Here is an 18,343-nt window from a genome sequence, read left to right on the forward strand (position 1 = left end):
GCTTTTGAGAAATTTGTTATGTCTTTCGTTTCTTAAATCGTGGTTCCTGCTAAACATTCACTCACGATAAGACCTTTTTCAAAACCTGATAGATCACGTGTTTTCCCTATTTTAGCTTCAGACTACTGCAGTCTAACAACCTTGCTGTCTTTATGCTCAACAAGACAACACGTCATCACCCCCACGTCATCGTTTTCTTTGCATTTATTTTCATTTATTTGCATTTTTTCTGTCTGTGACTGTCTTAGTACAAAGCTTCGTAATTATATTTATTTCGTAATTAATTTTATTTATTATTATTATTTTTTTTTTGGCCAGTATGTCTATTTGATAATGAAGAAGGCTGCTGGCTTTACACATGGAATGTACTTTCCCAGGGCTCCTCTAGGCTGATAGAAGGGCTCCATGATAATCATAATTTTTAATCATAATCACAATTTTTAAAGCAAGTGAAATAAGGTTTTGTATTTTATGAATATTTTATAAATTTGTAGGTGGCAACATGATCAATGGCACAAAACATAATAGGACAGGACTAATCAATCACCAATGATTTTAATGAAACATTATTATATTAATTTTAAGTAAATAAATGTTTACGCGGGTAGCACAGTAGTATTGTCACCATTCTCTCCACCCTGGGTGGAAAAGGGCTCGCTTCGAATCTCGTCAATGACGCGAGGAACTTTAATGGGTGTTTTTTTTTTTACACTCCGCGGCTGAGTTAGTCGGTCTCAGGAGTTGCTACACAGCAAGGATTTTCACCCCAGACACCGGGGTTTTTCATCCAGCAAAACATGCAAATCGATCAGAGAACACACGCAATTTACAGACATAATACATATAAACGGGTATATGTAAGAAATCACGGGTGGCCTTGAAATAATAATTTGAATTAAATCAATCGGGTTACGCGGAAGCGTTATATTACAAATGAGTATCAATGTACCTTCCGAATTTTAGAAAATAGTCCTTGGGCGGCAGGATTAGATATGGCAACGAAACTATTTAGTTAAAAAATATACCTACCTTTCTTTAGGGGCTGGCTACAGGATTCTAGCGTACAGACTTACGTTTTTTTTCCCCCTCAACAAACCGTGATTTATCGATCTTTCTATAAAATACATTTTTATTCTTTTACTTTCAGAGCGACATAATCTCACGATGTGCGCAACTGGAATTTCCAAAATATCCTCCATCATCCCAGTTTTGATCGGTCTACTTGCTGTAACATCAAGTATTGGTAATTTCCAATCATTGGTAAGTACTGTTTCTCGCAAATACACTAATGTTGAGTTCAATTTCTAAAGTTGCCCATCAAGGGATGTTTAATTCATGAATACTAGTTGTTCATAATTAATATAACTTCCTGCTTGGAGTACTTTCCCCCTCTCCCCACGGCCAAAGAGACTAACGAACCATTCGCATATTACGTAAAGCAAGGAGGCGAGGGGGTAAGATAAAATGTTACGATGGGTGGGAGGGATGGGAGATGTTCGCAGGAATGTTACATAACAGGTTTTTTCATGCAAAAAAATAATGAGTCCGATTCCAGTATTCCGTTACGTAATAATAGGGAGTGGGTCAAGGTTGTGTTACTAAGTGTCACCACCACGACAGTCGAGGGGAGAGGGTGTTCGAAAGCTAAAAATCGCATGTCGTGTCTATGAACTGCATATGTTTCATGGACGGTTTTCCTGTTTGGAGTAATCAACTACCAGGGCACCGAATGCTATCACGGGCTTCCCTAACACAAGTTTAATTCCCGAACATTTGCACTTCCACCCAACCCAAATTGCCAAAACAAAAGAATGCTGGGTTACGAGCATCACAACATTATTAACTTGGGTTTTTACATATAAAAAATAAATCCTTTTCATCCAGTAGATGTTTTTCAAGCCTTTTTTTTTTTTTAACATTATTTTCAAAGACGACCAAGTTTGTTTTCATTATATATATATATAATATCGGTGTAGATACACTAGTTTACCCATAAATTCTCTTATATTGTGGAAATAACTTCGCAACTGTGATGGCATATTGCATTACCAGGTTACCTGCCCACCCACTGATGATGAAGCCCACTAGCTTCGAAACGATCGTTTGGGTGGTGGTATCCACTGAAAATAAATAACAGTAGTCTTCTCTACTAGAGAAGATTTATTTATTTGAAATAGTGCAATACCAGCTATCTCGTTGTGAAGGCACCCACAATATGAGATACTATTAAAACGATGCCTTCTACACTACATACGTAGTTCAAATTTATGGGTAAACTATGGTGTATCTACACCGATATTATATAATTAATTACATAAACTCATAAGAAATTATGCCTTGTGCATTTTTGTCTTCTAATATATATTCATATATATATATATGAATATATATATATATATAAGATAGGAGTAATGCTTTTAGTGGGGAGAGAGAAAACAGCAGGTTGTGTAATCAACTAACGGGTTAGATAACATGGAAAGGCAGTCATAAAATAACACAATTCCAACCTGCAACACAAAAAAGTCAAAAATATTATATTATAAGTACTTAGTGCTGTACTTCAGATGATTTCAACGTCGTTAACGAGGGCCAGCCGTCAAAATCAATGAAAATGCAGCAAAAAGTAAGGCCTCTGTTTCTAACGTGTATACATATACACGTTAGAAACGTGGAAAAAAGATACCAGGTTTTTTGTTTATTGCGTTCCGAAGCCAGGTTAATCGTAATGACTTAAACACATGAGACAGTCCCAGAAATACGTTCAGGGCTCTACTATAGGAACGGGCTAGCGACCCCGGACTACCCGAGCACTACTAATTCCTCTCATCCTCATACTCCTTTTTACTGTTCTGAATCCCTATCTTTTATTTCTTGTGCGCGATTAGGTTTCGAAAGCAATATCAAGATGCTATTTTACTGCTATACATACTGACTTCACCTCATACAAAATTCAGCGTCTTTTTCACGCTATTTTCTACTTTATACCGTCTCCCCTATCCTGGGACGAGTGACCTCATTGTGTTTAATCCCTCCATCAACCCCGTACGTCTTACTGCAATCCAACGCCTGAGGTCGCTTCTACATTCCATATAGTCATTGAAACAAGCATGTAGCATTCTTTCGTCCCCGCAGTACACCGGAAGACCTTCCCCACTTCTCCGGCTTGCGAAATCAGTAAGTACGATTCCTGACCGTCTGCTCAATCTCGTGATTTTAACTTTCAATGATTTTTAGTAATTTTTTACTACCTATATTTCTTATTATCTATCATTTGCCCGCCTCTGTCGGTCAGCCATGATATATAAGTTTGCATAAACAAAACACCTGGTATCTTTTTACCACGAGCTAGGTATATTTCATGTTAGAAACAGAGGCCTTACTTTTTGCTGCATTTTGATTGATTTTGACGGCTGGCCCTCGTTAACGACGTTGAAATCATCCGAAGTACAGCACTAAGTACTTATAATATTTTTGACTTTTTTGTGTTACAGGTTCGAATTTTGGTATTTTATGACCGCCTTTCCATGTTATCTAAACCGTTGGTTGGATACATTAGAAATTCTAGTATTATATATATATATATAATTATATATATAATACTAGAATTACTAACATGCAACTAAGGGTTACAGTGCAGAAGAGTAATAGGGATATTAAAACTAATAGTAACATATCGAACACATTTAAACATTTAAATTTATATCCTGCTGATTACAGCCTGTATACCTTGATGGGCAGTAATCAGGAGATAAATTTAAATATTTATTGTGTTCATATGTTACTGTTAGTTTTACTATCCGGATTACCTTCTTCATTTTTACCCTTAGTTGCATATATATATATATATATATATATATATATATATATATATTTTTTTTTTTTTTTCCTTTCGATTATGTGCCTCATAAGTTAGAAGTGGCAATGCCTTTGCGCACCTCTGACAGGACCTGATAACAACAACAAAAAAATTAAAATATTGCATAGAATTTTGTTTGTTGCTCTGTAGTAAATACATTCAAAATAACTTTAAAAATGTTCTACGCAACCTGATAACGTAATATTTTTCCTTTCAGATTATCAGACTTTGTCTCAGATCTACGGATGTTAATTTTTTGGTAAGTTAAATTAATCAATTATTAAAACTTTTTGTGATGTGTGCGTGAAGTGGCAGTCCCAGGATTTTTCTTAATGGGAGGGGTGAATAAAGCAGGTTTCGAGAAATCGTTGAACTTTAATCAAACATGTAGTCGTAACAAAAAATCATAATTTATCATATCCCATATCTCAGGACTGCCATTATTGGCGTGTGTGTTTCATAAATTCATAGGTCATTCCACTTTCAATCGCTGGATGTCAGCACAGAAGTATAGTAAGAAGTATAACGCATAATAAGTTCATGACTTGGTCATCCAGCTGAGATGAAACAGAGGGAAAAAATCACGAATAAAGGCAAAAAATAACAGATTTAGAATTAGGAGGTATAATGTTTAGTAAATGATTTTTCAAGTTTTTCTAAGACTAATTATAATAATTTTTATAACGTAACGTGGATTTCTAAAGCTAATTATAACGTAATTTTTATAAGGTAAGGTAATGTAGTTTCTAACACTAATTTTAAAGTAACATTTGGCTACTTTTCGGGGCTGGCAGTTAGACTTTCATGTTGACTGTGATTGTATTAGTATTACCATGCTTGATGTTGATTAGAATTTTCGCCGACACTAACTCCATGAGGATTTTGCATATCATGTCTGCCTATGGTCGGCTTATCTGTTTTGTGTGATGAAAAATTTCACGCAAAATAGAATATGTGGAAAAAAAAAAAAAAAAGCCCAGAAAAAAATTCTTCCGTCCTGACAGCAATAATACCTCTCAAAAAAAATAGCATAACATTAAATTAATTAATAACATTAAAAACATTAAGTAATAACATAACGTTAAGTTAAAATAATTAAATAAATACATGAATAAATATAACAAATGCATAACACGAATAAATAAATAAAAAAAATAAATAAATAAATAAATAATAGATAAGATAACATTAAGTTAAAACAGTCAAATTTAAAAACATAAATGTAGAGAAAAATAACATTTCATTAAAAGAGACTCAAATTTAAGATTATTACTATACTTAATACCACGTGAAATTAATAATATAGTTTAAGCTATTCGCCTAAACTACTATACATTAAGGTGACGTTTCGGGTATCTTATCGATACCCATCATCAGACCATGCTGTTGACAGACTCCTCTTGCCGAATATTAATTTCACGTGGTATAAGAGTGGTGTTAAATATAGTAATAATCTTAATGGAAAACAACCACGTAACGTCCTTCCCTAACTATATTAGACTCAATGTGAAATTGTTTACGAAACATGCAGAATTGCTTTCGTTGTTACATTTTGACTGACAAAAGATAATGCTGTCAGCGTCACATGAATTTTTTTTTATTTTCTAACTGCCTTATCACCCACTTTTCCGAAAACAACACAGAAGTGAATTTTCCTTGTTACAGTGTGATGTCACTAACGAACGTAAAGATTCATTTGCTACTCACAGTTTCTGCAATTCCCCAGTGCGACTAAATGCTTTATGCTTGTTAAGTTAAAAATAGTTTCATTGCAAAGTACTTCCATGAAGTGAAAGTACTGCGTAATGTAGCTATTCATCTACAAATTAAGACTAACTCTGTGCTGCTGTTTATAGCTTCAGCAAATGAGATTAAAAAACGTTAAAAAGATCATTTGCTTTGCCTAATTAACCAAAATTCAATTTGCTTTTTTTTTTATTTATTTTTGCAAATAAATAGTAATAATAAGTGTAATTCAAATAAGCAGATACATTCCCATTTTTATTTGTTTCGTTTTTCAGAGCCAGTGTGTAGACTGCAGTTTTCTGTCCTTCATGCAGACGGTGAGTTTAATAAATATTCATTGTAACGTTGAAAATGTAAATATATATTTAATTATATCTCATAATTAATTAAATATTTTCTGTCTGTAACAATATTTCGAAACATATATAGAAATAAATATTTAAATAATATGCTGTATGTACAGTTATGTTTCTGTAAGTTTATATAATGAATAATAAAAAAAATAATAATCAGATAGGGGTAGGCCATCAGTCCTTCAACTATTACGCGTTTGTCACGCATGGGTGTAGCTTTCTATGCCTGCTACATCCTGGGAGATTATACTAAACCAGGGGTGGACTAGCAATGTGGAGAATGTGGCAAGTTTCATATGCATTAATTTTGGGCTGGATATTTAGAAAATATTACGAGTGCCACCAGGGCCGGATTAACTCCTTGTAGACCTTAGGCACTTCTGTTTTGTAGATGCATTTTTATGGGTGTGTCGAGTTCTACGGATACATTGGCGACAAAAATTTCCTTGAATATATATTTTTTTCCGGTAGTAAGATGTGTAACAGTCCTTAGCAACTGATTTGATCATTATGCTGAGTGTAATGTTCTTAGATTTTGACCTAACAAATCAAAAATGTTTAGTGGTGGAGGCAATTTAATCGCATTATATGTGCATGTTTTTACGCTAATCATTATTGGATGGGGGAAAAATTATTGAAACATTGAAGCATATAACTATAGTAAAGGTCCGTGAACACACACACAAGGATACTTCAGGGAACCATTAAAATAATTATTATTATTAGCTTTAGTAAAACCTCAACCTACTAAACCCTATTTTATCGTAAACCTCAATATAAAGAAATCTTTGCATGCAGTTTTTTTTCATAAAAAGAAAAAAAATAATAATAATTTTTTGATGCCCTTTATTGCAAGCCCTAGAGACAGTGCATATTGTGCTTATTGGACATATGCTGGGTGCCACAGCAAGAGATCACGGTGTCCGGGGAAAAAGAAATCAATTTCTGTTAACCATTATTCTTCAGTATAAATTTAATCACGAAAGGTAATTTTGTGCTCTCCTTCTGTACAACTTCGTCAAGGTGGGATGGCTCCTATCTTCATCCCCATCGATACGCCCATGGGGCCTTGCAGTAATGTAGTATAAGGTTGCTTAAAAATGTTCCATACACACATTTTGGTGGTGTTTTCCTTCTGCTGTGTACAGAAATGGGGTTATGGTGGTTTCCGCTCCTTTACACTTTGCATATTACATACACTTTTCTGCCACTTTATTAGGTACACCTACCTAGTAGCGTGTTGAGCCTCCTTTAGCCTTCAAAATAGTCTGAATTCGTCTAGGCACGAATTGAACAAGATGCTGAAAACGTTGTGCAGGAATAGAGTACCATGCCGACATGAGTGTGTCAGACAGTTCCTTGAGATTCGACGGAAGTTTAGGCCTGCAGCAAACAGCCCTTTCCAGCTCATCACAAAGATGTTCAATAGGATTGAGATCCGTGGACTGAGCGGGTCACTGCAGCAAAGAAAAGTCATTGTCATGTTCCTGGAACCATTCCATAGTGATTCAGGCTTTGTGCACCGGCGCATTATCGTGTTGGAAGTAACCATCTGACTGAGGATAAACTGTCAACCTGAACGGATGCACTTGGTCAGCAAAGATGTTTAGGTACGATGTGGCATTCAGACGTGAATCTATGGGTATCAATGGACCCAACGTATGCCAAGAAAATATTCCTCACACCATAACACTGCCCCCACCACCTTGCACAGTAGTAGTCAGACATGACGGGTCCATGGATTCATGTTGTTTTCGCCAAATTCTGAGCCTTCCATCAACATGCACCAGGAACTTCGACTCGTCAGACCAAGCAACAATTTTCCAATCGTGGGTAGTCCAGTGCTGGTGTTGCTGTGCCCACAGGAGGCGAGCTCTCTTGTTCTTCATTGATAACAAAGGTACGCGATGTGGCAGCCCATTCGCGACAAAGTGCGGTTAGTGGTCCGTTGCGATATTTTGTTCTGCGCACCAAGGTTGTATTCCGACGTGATGTGCGACATTGCGGCCCATCTGTTTGCTTGCACAATTCTAGCCGTCCTCCTCTGACCTCTCTCATCAACAAGCGATTTTCTTCCACAGGAGTGCCGTTGACAGGATGTTTTCTGTTCGTTGCACCATTCTCGATACACCCTTGAAACTATGGTGCATGAAAAGTTCAGGAAAACTGCCTTTTCAGAGATGCTTTGTCCAGCATGTCTTGCACCTACTACCATGCCACATTCGAAGTCCGTTAGATCACGCCTTTTCTCCACTCTTGCTACGGTTTGTACGCTTAACTGATACTAGAAAGGTTGTTCTGCTGCATTTATATCCACAACTGTGGTCATGTGACTTGCAACGTTGTGGGACAAACCATTTGTGTGCACAGCAGGGATGTACCTAATAAAGTGGTAGCACAGTGTAAATACTGCGTGTGTTCTAGACAGTTCTGTCTAATTGCAAGATGAAAAAGTCATAATGAAATCCCTTCCCCCACCCCGAAAAAAAAAAAAACTTCCATGTGTTCACATGATGGGTTATTTATGTATGCAGAACAGGAAATAAATATATTAGGGAACTCTACACCTTTGCGTGAGAATAGCTAACTCAGTCACTAAAGAAAAGACAATCAGATGTTTCAGAAGAAGATCGAATGCAGACATTTCTAAACAAGTGACGAAGATAAATAAAAATATTCACAAATAAACATAATTAAAGTAGATATTTACATCTATATATTGGGCGCTATTATATTTTCTGTGATATACGAGGGGCATTCAAAAAATAAGTTACATCTGCCGCCATCTCTTGGTATAATTGCGCAACAAATGTGATACCTGCGCGAAATGGAGTTCATATCGTGCGCCCCCTGGTAGATGAGTTTCGTTGACGTAGCGGTAACAGTTGTGTAGGAGCAAGCATTCATAATGGCATGTCAGCTAGAATTTTACTCCAAGTTCGAGGTACGTGGAACAATATGATTTTTGTGGGCGAAACGTCTGAATTGTTCCGAGATTCATCGTAAAATAATGGCGGTGTATGGGGAAAATGTTATGTCGCACGTGAAGTGGTGCCAGCAGTTTGAAAGTGGTCGCACAGAATTGACAGATGCTGATCGAAAAGGAAAGCCACGCCAAACAATGCACGCACAACACGACACTAGATCCAAAGTTTTGAATGGGAGGTATGGCAACATCCGCCATACAGTAGCGATCTTTCGCCTTGTGACTATCACATCTTCGGCAAGCTGAAAGAACATCTAGGGGGACAACGATTTGAAAACGATGAGCAGGTGCAAACAACAGTTCGATAGTGTGACGGAATGACCAAGGATTGGATTTCTATGATCAGGGAATCGAACGTTTAGTCACACGTTCCGAGAAGTGTTCACACCAACTCGGTGACTATGTGGAAAAGATGCAAGGTATGTGCTTTCTATTGCATAATGCTAAATACCTCCATAAATGTCTCTTGGGCTACAATGGTCAAGTGTAACTTATTTTTTGAATTACTCTCGTAATAAAAATAAATTTTACAATCATTAAAATGATTGTCTAATATAGCATAACAATCACTTTGTACATCACCTTATCAGTTAGAGCTTGTCAGAAATTTTTGTTTGATTTGCTTCAAATAATGGTCGCTAACATTTTAATTTTGTATTTCCAGGCTCAGACGTGCCTTGATTCGGTAAGTACTACATTTTTGAACTTTAACTGTCTGTCTCCACTGTATTTTAAAACCACGTGTGTATAAACTTGTTTGCTACCATCGCCTGAAATATTTATTTATTGGTATAAAAGGTCAAACTGGTCAATTTGTTCTTTCATGCCAATGGAAGTCAATTAATCCTTTCATATGAATAACTATAACTGCTATATTTAAATATTTCAAGTGGTAAGGTTTCTTTATCAAAATTTTCGTAGAAGTATCTGTTATTTCTGCGTCATATCCTTCTCAAGTTTAATAACTCCCATCAGTTCCGTCACAATTTGAATTGTGATGAGACTGATGAAATATATGATTTGAATTCATTACATTATCTTGCAATGTCTTTTATTCGGGGGGAAAAACCTCCTTTGTCTTTATTTACTTTTCCATCCTGTCGACGTAATTACGATTCATTTCATTATCCCAATAAAGTGCGGACAAAAACCAAATTTAAGTAAACTCTTCACCTAAATCCACCCTCGCTGATGGCACAGTAGATTGTGTCCAGCGACGGCTCTGTCCAGATGTCGTGCAGGACTCCCTTGGTTTGACGAGATACTCAGGGCAATTGAGGACATTACCCACCTGGTAACCATATAACATTTTTAAATTTTCTGTTTATACTCCCGAACGACAACCAGGTCAGTAGAGTTTACAATAAATCGTCAATACAAACATATATCGCATTTTAGTAGTCACGGGCTTGAACCCCAGTCCACTCAAGGAACACGTGCTATGCACTCTCGCTCCTGACCACTCGGCTACGTCAGGCCCATCAGGATCGATCCCGGATAGGGACTGAAGGGGCTATAACTCTCTCCCATGATCAGAATAACGTTGATTATTTCACTGCTACCTGATGATCAAAGTTTAATGATTCCCCGAAGCTCTGCTTTAGTCCCCTTTAGAAAATCCTTTAGAAAATCCCTTGAGGGAGCCAGTGCGAATGATAAAGAATAGTTGCTAACCTCCCATGACTAGTCCCTTATCAGCGATGAACTGCAGGAGTTAAATTACCATGTTTCCTTCTTTGAGAAAACACAAGAGTCTAAGTCAGGATTTTGGCTATCAAAGTGATTGAAGAGGAACCTTCACATTTTAATACAGGGAATCCCATAATAACCACTTGTGCACTTGGTACCAGCCCCCCTCCCCACAACAGAGAAAAATCATATTATTAATAAATAAAATAGTATCCCCGGCGAACGCGGGTTACCAGGAACACATCAGCCGCGTTAAGCGTAGGTTATCTGCATTGCGACTTTTTTTACCATTGGCTGCTCTAATTTCCTTCTTTTCATTGAGCAGGACGGTAGGCGTTTCATAAACATATCGGATAGGAACTTGGAGAACAACTGCACAAAGGTTGGTGATATTATTTCTTCACCATCTTCCACAACAGCTGTTTTTGCTTCATCTACACCAACTCCTTATTTGACAGATCTAAATATGCCTGCAGCAGTTCTTTCACATCTTCAAACCAGCTTTGAAGCTTTATTTTCCTAAAGACTTCCTTGTACCACGAGTGAGTTTTTCTGATTCATCTCAAAAAATGCACAATTGCGTCCCGTGTTGGTACTATTTCCTTTCAGACAAACAGGCTATGAAATGTCTTAATTTTATTTATTTATTTATTTTGTTCATTTGTTTTTATTTCTTCCGCTTACCCTCGACCTACCCTCGACCTTCGGGCGATTCCCGCAATTAACACAGCGTCTCGACGTTGAGATAATGCAACGGAGATATTATGCTTTACTTAGGCACGTATTACAGGTTTCTTCGCGAGGCCAACGACCCCTCTCTGCTGTCGCTTTCGAAGAATTATTTATTATAGTTATGGAAAGGTCAGGAAGTAATTCTGCTACAGGTCCCGTGTATTAATAAATCGGTACGATGTCGTTGTTGCAATGTGTGAGCTTCAAAAAGTACAGATGGTAGTACTGGGTTCGTTGTAAAAACCGTATGAATTCATTATTGTTATTTATGTAATTTTGTTAAAAATAAAAATTAACATTGTATTGTAATATAGAAAGAATCCTCGATTTAGGCGTTACATATACTCGTCGAATCCATTATTTTATATCCAAATCGATATATATTAAAACCAAAAATATTAAAGTATAGTTGCAGTGTACAGAAATTATACTGTGTTTTTATTTATTTCTTGTCGGAACGTACAAGGAAGCAAATATAGAAACATTCAAATACTGTATTAGGTAACGTACATAATCAAAGCAAAAAAAAAAAAAAAATAAAAGTCCAGTAAATAAATAGCATAAACATATATAGCAACATATAAAATAAAATGTTTGGATATGGTTCTTTACACTATTTCTGCCCAGAAGCAGGCCACTTAAATAACGTCCTCTGTTGTCTCCAAGAGGTCGGGTATATTGCAAGTTGTAGGAGCAAGGAGGCGGCTGATGAGATGTTTTGTTGTTTGTTAAACTCCACATTTTTCAGAGTTGAAATTTGGGGTTCGATACCGCATTTCTTCAGACCTATCCACGCCAGTTCTAAGACGGTTGAGTGACCTCCAAACCTTCCATCTGTTACTGATGCCCGAGGGGTAATTTTTCTTGTTGGGCCATCCAATCTTGAGTTTGGATGGTGTAGTAAGCAGTTCATTTGTCGTTGCGAGAAATTATCTTCTTGATTTCAGTCTTTGAACAGAAGGTTGTTGTTCGAACATCGGTCGTAATGGATTCTCCATCGCTTTTTGTAGTTCGGTGCTTGCCTGTATCTTCATTCTCACACCCGGAGGGGTAATACCAGCAAGGGTGTATAGCTTCTCGACTGGGGTAGCCTTTTAGCAGCCGGTTATCAGACGGAAACTGTCATTCAGTAGTACGTTTACCTTCTTTGAATGTGTGGAGCGGCACCAGTCTGGGCTGACATATTCGGCAGCTGAGTAGCATAATGCCAATGCAGTTCTTAAGGTGCACCCACCACCTGTTTAAGTTAAGTACTGGGTTGGTTGTAAAAATCACACGAAAGAAACCTCCTCGTAGTGCTCCTTGACAGCTTAGCTGACTAATTCTTTCACAACCGATCGTACATCCAGATAATCAGAGAAACTATATTGAACCTAATGCTTAAAATAACAATAAATCGTTGATGATAAAACGACCCTAAATTTTGCGCTCTACTTATTAAAGGTGGCTGTAAAGGTTGCTTACAGTTTTGTTGTGATGATGTTGATGATTTACTCTTACACCCAGGATTGGCGAAGTAACAGGAGAAAATAATTGAGGTGCACTTAAAATATTGAGGAAGAATAGTTGCAGGAAAGTTGTGCGTAAATTTGTTTTCAGCCAGCTGGTAATTGATTGTTGGAAAAAACTTCCACCTGGTGTTGTGGAAATGGGCACTTTGAATAAACTTATAAGAACTAAATAAACTAATAGAGGGGATGGACAGGTGATACGGGAAGTGGTTTTTATTTTTTTTTGACTGATGCTGTATGAGCTTGATTTCTTGCATCACTTGCCACTACTAATACTAACTAAAATATTCAAGATATTTCTACTACTTATTATTAATTATGATAACTTATTTTGATTACTATAAAAATATCAGTATTTAGGCATTCTTTCACGAAGCACTTCGTCTGGTATGAAACATCAGCGAAGTGCTAGCCTACTAAAGCACAGATCCATTCCTGTACACGAAGGATCAATACAGTTTGTCCATTGTTATGAATAAGCAATAATCCAAAGAACCTCAGCCTTCCTTGGAACTCTGAGTGAAGATCTTAAAGCGAAATCTTAGAGAAAGTTAACAATTATGCCATTTAGCCTTCTTTTTACAAGTTAATATCTCCTAGAAAAATTGTCTTCATAGATTTTCTGGTTGCAAGAGTGCTTTCTAAATCCCCGAAAAATTCACTACTGCGTTCCATGTTGGTGCCATTCTCTGCTGCTGCAATTTCGTTCATTTCATTGCGAAGGAAATAAGAATTTGGCGAGCAGCACAGGTGTTGGTGATATTATTTCTTCATCAACTTCCTCAACAGCTTTTTTTGATTCATCTACACCACCTCCTCATTTCACAGATCTAAATGTACCTGCAATATTTTTTCTACATAACCACCTTCAAACCAGCTATTTTTAAACTTGTTTCTTCCTCAATATCATAACATTCACCATTATCCGTTTATTTTGTAATCTGAGTACCAGATTAGTTTCAGGGACTCAAAAAAATTCAAATTATATTTTAGGGTTACCCGGTAATTTCTTACATACACCTATGTGTATTATGTCCGTAAATTGCGTGTGTTCTCAGGTCGATTTGCCTGTTTTGCTGGACGAAAAAAACCCCAGTTTCTGGGAGGAAAAACACTTGCTATCTACGCCTGAGACCGACTAACTGAGCCACGGAGTGAAAAAAGCCCACTAAAGTTCCTCGCGTCATCGACGGGATTCGAACCCGGGCCTTTTCCACCCGGTGTGGGGAGGACGGTGACGATACCACTGTGCTATCCGCGCAGACAGTCTCAGGGACTCGGAGAAAAGAATTAACAGAAAGTGTAGCGAATTATACAGGTTGGTCGGGTGAATTACACTGACCTAGTGTACATTACGGAAGTAGCAGACTGTGTTGCCGGAAAACCGGAAGATTTCACTGTGGCCTGGTCTCCAAATCACAAATTGAGGCGTGTCTTATATAAAGACTGAGGTCAGTTTAGTTGAGATATCCCGGGCCACTTATATTTGCCAGTTCGCTAATACATTAAGGCTATTTGAAGAATGCTTATTGAATGGAGTAGGATCAGCCATAGAATCTAATTAGGATGTAAGAAAGGCTGCTGCTAACAGAATTTTTAACGTGCTCCAACAGGATAAACAAGATAACCATAAGAAATTAAATATCGTCCTGTCTAGAGTTCTATGAGCAATGAACAATTGTTCGCAAATTATTATAGCTCAGTATTATTAATTTTTTGAGGATCACTTACCAGGATATTCTGATTAAGATTTGTTCATTAAAATAACATTACCTTCAAAACTGATTAAAAAGGCAAACCATACAGCTGCATAATGTGTATTGGTATGTGTATATTAATGTGTGTACACATACCAAAAAGGCCTCAGTTGCAGATTAACAGTTGGTCCTCAAAGAATACACTAATATTTCTAATGATCATGCCTGAAGACTATCTGTAACGCTTTAAGTTGCATCTGTTTGGAACCTGCCATCCAATTATAGACTAGCATGTAATTTTAGGTTATGCATCCATGAAAAGCACCACACTGTCATTTTACAAATAGTTCTGCCAGCAGATTTTTTAAATTATTATTTTTGTTTGCTTAACAAACTGCTTATATCGAGGACTCACTTGAATTCAAAAACATTCTCCTCAAAATTTTTAAGCATTTGTAATTTTGTCATTTTCCTTGTAGACGGCGCTTCCAAAGAACATCACAGTGGAACAAGGCTTTTGCCTCGTGACAGAGTGCTTAAAGGTAAGCTGAGCTGTTTAATTTTCGCTTTATTTACCATGCAGTTTATCATTAAAAAAATGCTAATTTGTTATTGTGCACTACGAAGTATGATTCGGTTGCCACAGAAACAGGCTTTTAAAATAATTGGAAATTTTAAATATTGAGTGTAACATGGTGATTACATTGAAGCCTAATATACATACAATCAACATGTATTTGTAATTAATAGCTAAATAAATTAATAATTATTTACATTCTGTTTACATCCTTTTTATATTTATTTATTGGACATTTCCCAACGATCGTAGGCTACTCTGGTAAATCAACCAAATCAGCCCTCGCCGACATCAAGAACTGTCCAGTTTCCTTTTAAATAATCCTTAAATTTTTCAAAAAATCTTGAAGCATATCATACAGTTCATCAATTGAAAAATCTGAAGCTCAGCAGCATTAAATGAAAGGATATTTTTCTTGTGATCGCCTCATTAAAATATATAAAAATTATTAGCGCTCTAGGGTTTATTAGAGATATTCAACCCAAGCTTTTTTCTACGTGTATAAAAGTTATATGTATAATATAGTATTTAATTCCATTATCACCATCTGTAGTATTTAAATAAAGTTATATTAGAGATTTTAATATATTTTAAACATCGAAAGATTACATTTGACTGATATTCTATACTTTATTTATTAGTATCTGAAAAATTCTACTGTATTTGATTTCAGCAAATTCCAAGACGTTCTACCGTTAATAATTTGGGAAAGAAAAAAAGAGATGTGAAATCTGTCGACCAGAAGGATGAGCAAGAAACAGATACCACCCCTACGACTACAACCACCGATGACCAAAAAGCAAATCGACAGTCCGATGATGACTACGTTGTGAACGTTCTTGAGCTATTCGTGTCAGACTACAATGAAGATGAAGAATAGGTTTCATATTTGAGATCAATGCGGATTTTAATTAAACAGAACAGCTACTTAGGATTATCTACAGAGAGAATTAGTGTAGTTCTTTAAGAGATGGAAAATTATTGCAGTAAATAGTTGGTTTATTAGATATTGTGGATAATAATAACTGAACAAAACGGGTGCAATATTTACCCTATTATTTATTCTTAGAGCTATGTACTGTAATAAGCTTGTTAAGGATATAGCATAAACAGCTGCGTTCCGACAAGTTTATGTGCAGAAATTAATAAATAAATATTAAAACAATTCGTTGTTTCAATTTATAATTTTTCATCCATAGGCGTAACATAAGAAAACGCGGAAGAAAATTACACTTTACACACGCAGAATAACAACCAATCCATTTTGTGTCTACAAAAATATAGGTTAACAAAATAATAATTTTTTTGGTCTTAAACAAGTTAATTAATTTTTATGCCACCAAGGGAGAGGATATCAGCGGGTTCCACCGATTTGTATCTGTTGGACACAAACACATTACCTGCATTGTAATCAAAACAGAAGGTGACCTCAACAGTGACTTCGCAAAGTGCACAAGAGTCTTTTAAAGCATTGCTGAAAGCAGCTGACAGCTGCGTAGCCACACAAAACAAGGGTCTACACTTTTGACAGCTGTATTGCCATTAACCATGGACTGTCAGAAGCGGTACAAAAGGCATTCACTACATCTTATTCATAGCTGATGCATGAAGGCTGAGGCATATTTAAAGTACCGGTAATTAAACTGCTAATTCTTTAGAAAGTACAGTAAATTAAATATCCGACATTTGACCTAAAAGAGGCAACAAGATTAGAGGTTTAATTCAGTGAAAATTTGTTACACTTTCATTAGATGTCGCAAAATCTGCTTTGTGAGTTCAACTTTTGTAGTGATTTGCTTCTTGCGCGTTAATGCTAGTCTTTGCCACTTTATAAGAAAAGTACAGTATATAAAATTGTACTTTTATAACTGTTGCTTAATTGCAGCTCTCTGAGATTTTATCTTCATCAGCTTGTTGCTAAAGGGGAAGAACTGTCGTTGGATGTGGGTAAATATTCAATTTTTTAAAATCATTAAGTCAAGTATTTATTTTCTGTTATTATTTGATTATGTAAGATTCTGTTTGAAATCCCTTTTAAATTAACAAAATTGCCCAGTCCTAGTATCTTAAGAAAGTACACATTAATTACGAGCGCATTTGTTGTTAGTTGGCTTGAAATTGGTTACGTTGTCATGATGTAACTGAGGTTCTGTAAGTCAGCCTGTAGATTATGGTCAAATGTGGTGCTGTATGTGTACCTTATTGGCCTTAACGCTCCTCGGTGAATTCCTAACAGCATTATTTAGATGATTATATTATGTTTTATCGATGCAATATTATTGTAGCAGTTTTTTCCATCAGATTTATCTGAACCTGTCAGCAGATGTGTGACTTATTCTTTTACTTAGACGCATGAACCAGATGATTAATCTACCTGATGAGTAGATGTTAGGTTTCAAAAGGGAAAAAACTAGCGGGCATTTCACAGTGGGTTGGCATATCTTCTTTGCCGCGTTCCTTATTAGAGTAAAAAATAAATAAATAAATAAATAATTTGGATGAGTGTCAGCCAAGATTTGCCTTCTGTAGTTTTGTATTCCCAAGATTTGTGATTTACTTGCAGTTATTAAAATGCTGTGTGAGTACTTCTACCTAATCAGTGGCTCGTGGCGTGGATGGATACTGGGAAGCAGCCTTCCTGGTAATGCCGCTTCCTGGTAGGAAAGTGGCCAGAAACAACTTTACAACACAAACACACACTCCACAAACATAGCACTACAGTCCCCTCTAGACATTTTACAGAGTCACGAATCATCACAGGTTTCACGGCAGGGTTGAACAACATTCAGACATATGACACAACACATGTCCACATAATTAGGGGTCTCGTGATCAAAGCTGTAACTTTCTACTTAATCTGAAACTCAGCCGAAGGTGTGGTGCTCGTCGTGTTTAGAGATATGTAGCGGAAGAAAGTTAAGGGAGCAAGGAAACACATAGAACTGTTATGCAGTGAGCAAATAATCCGAATTAATAAGGCATTGGAACATTAGAACCTTTTTAAAGAATCTCTGAGAGATCCTTTTATGGTATTAAATAAGCCAGGATGCATTGGCCTCTTTTTTTAAAATTTTTTTACGATACTATTTTGACATTATTAAAGACTAGCATAATTTGTTGTAATGATTGCAGAGATTCCAGGATCTTTAGAAGAAAACCTTTATTGGATGTCCGTTACATACTCGTATATCATCGA

The 18,343-nt window shown here is 36.4% G+C and overlaps 1 protein-coding gene across 1 annotated transcript in view; it reads left to right on the top strand.

Annotated features, from left to right (window-relative positions):
- The window catches only part of LOC150087260 (uncharacterized), a 41,737-nt gene extending 25,710 nt beyond the window's left edge, over window positions 1-16,027 (top strand). The window contains exons 2-7 of the mRNA XM_090372424.1: window positions 1,148-1,260; window positions 3,492-3,542; window positions 5,878-5,919; window positions 9,606-9,626; window positions 15,050-15,112; window positions 15,821-16,027. Coding sequence (XP_090228550.1) covers window positions 1,148-1,260; window positions 3,492-3,542; window positions 5,878-5,919; window positions 9,606-9,626; window positions 15,050-15,112; window positions 15,821-16,027 — 497 coding nt within the window. The remainder of the gene's footprint in view (window positions 1-1,147; window positions 1,261-3,491; window positions 3,543-5,877; window positions 5,920-9,605; window positions 9,627-15,049; window positions 15,113-15,820) is intronic.
- Window positions 16,028-18,343: the final 2,316 nt, after the last annotated feature.

Source organism: Mastigoproctus giganteus, chromosome 4 (genome assembly GCF_048544385.1).
Source record: "Mastigoproctus giganteus isolate SK-2022 chromosome 4, ASM4854438v1, whole genome shotgun sequence".
In the NCBI taxonomy this organism is placed as follows: domain Eukaryota; kingdom Metazoa; phylum Arthropoda; class Arachnida; order Uropygi; family Thelyphonidae; genus Mastigoproctus; species Mastigoproctus giganteus.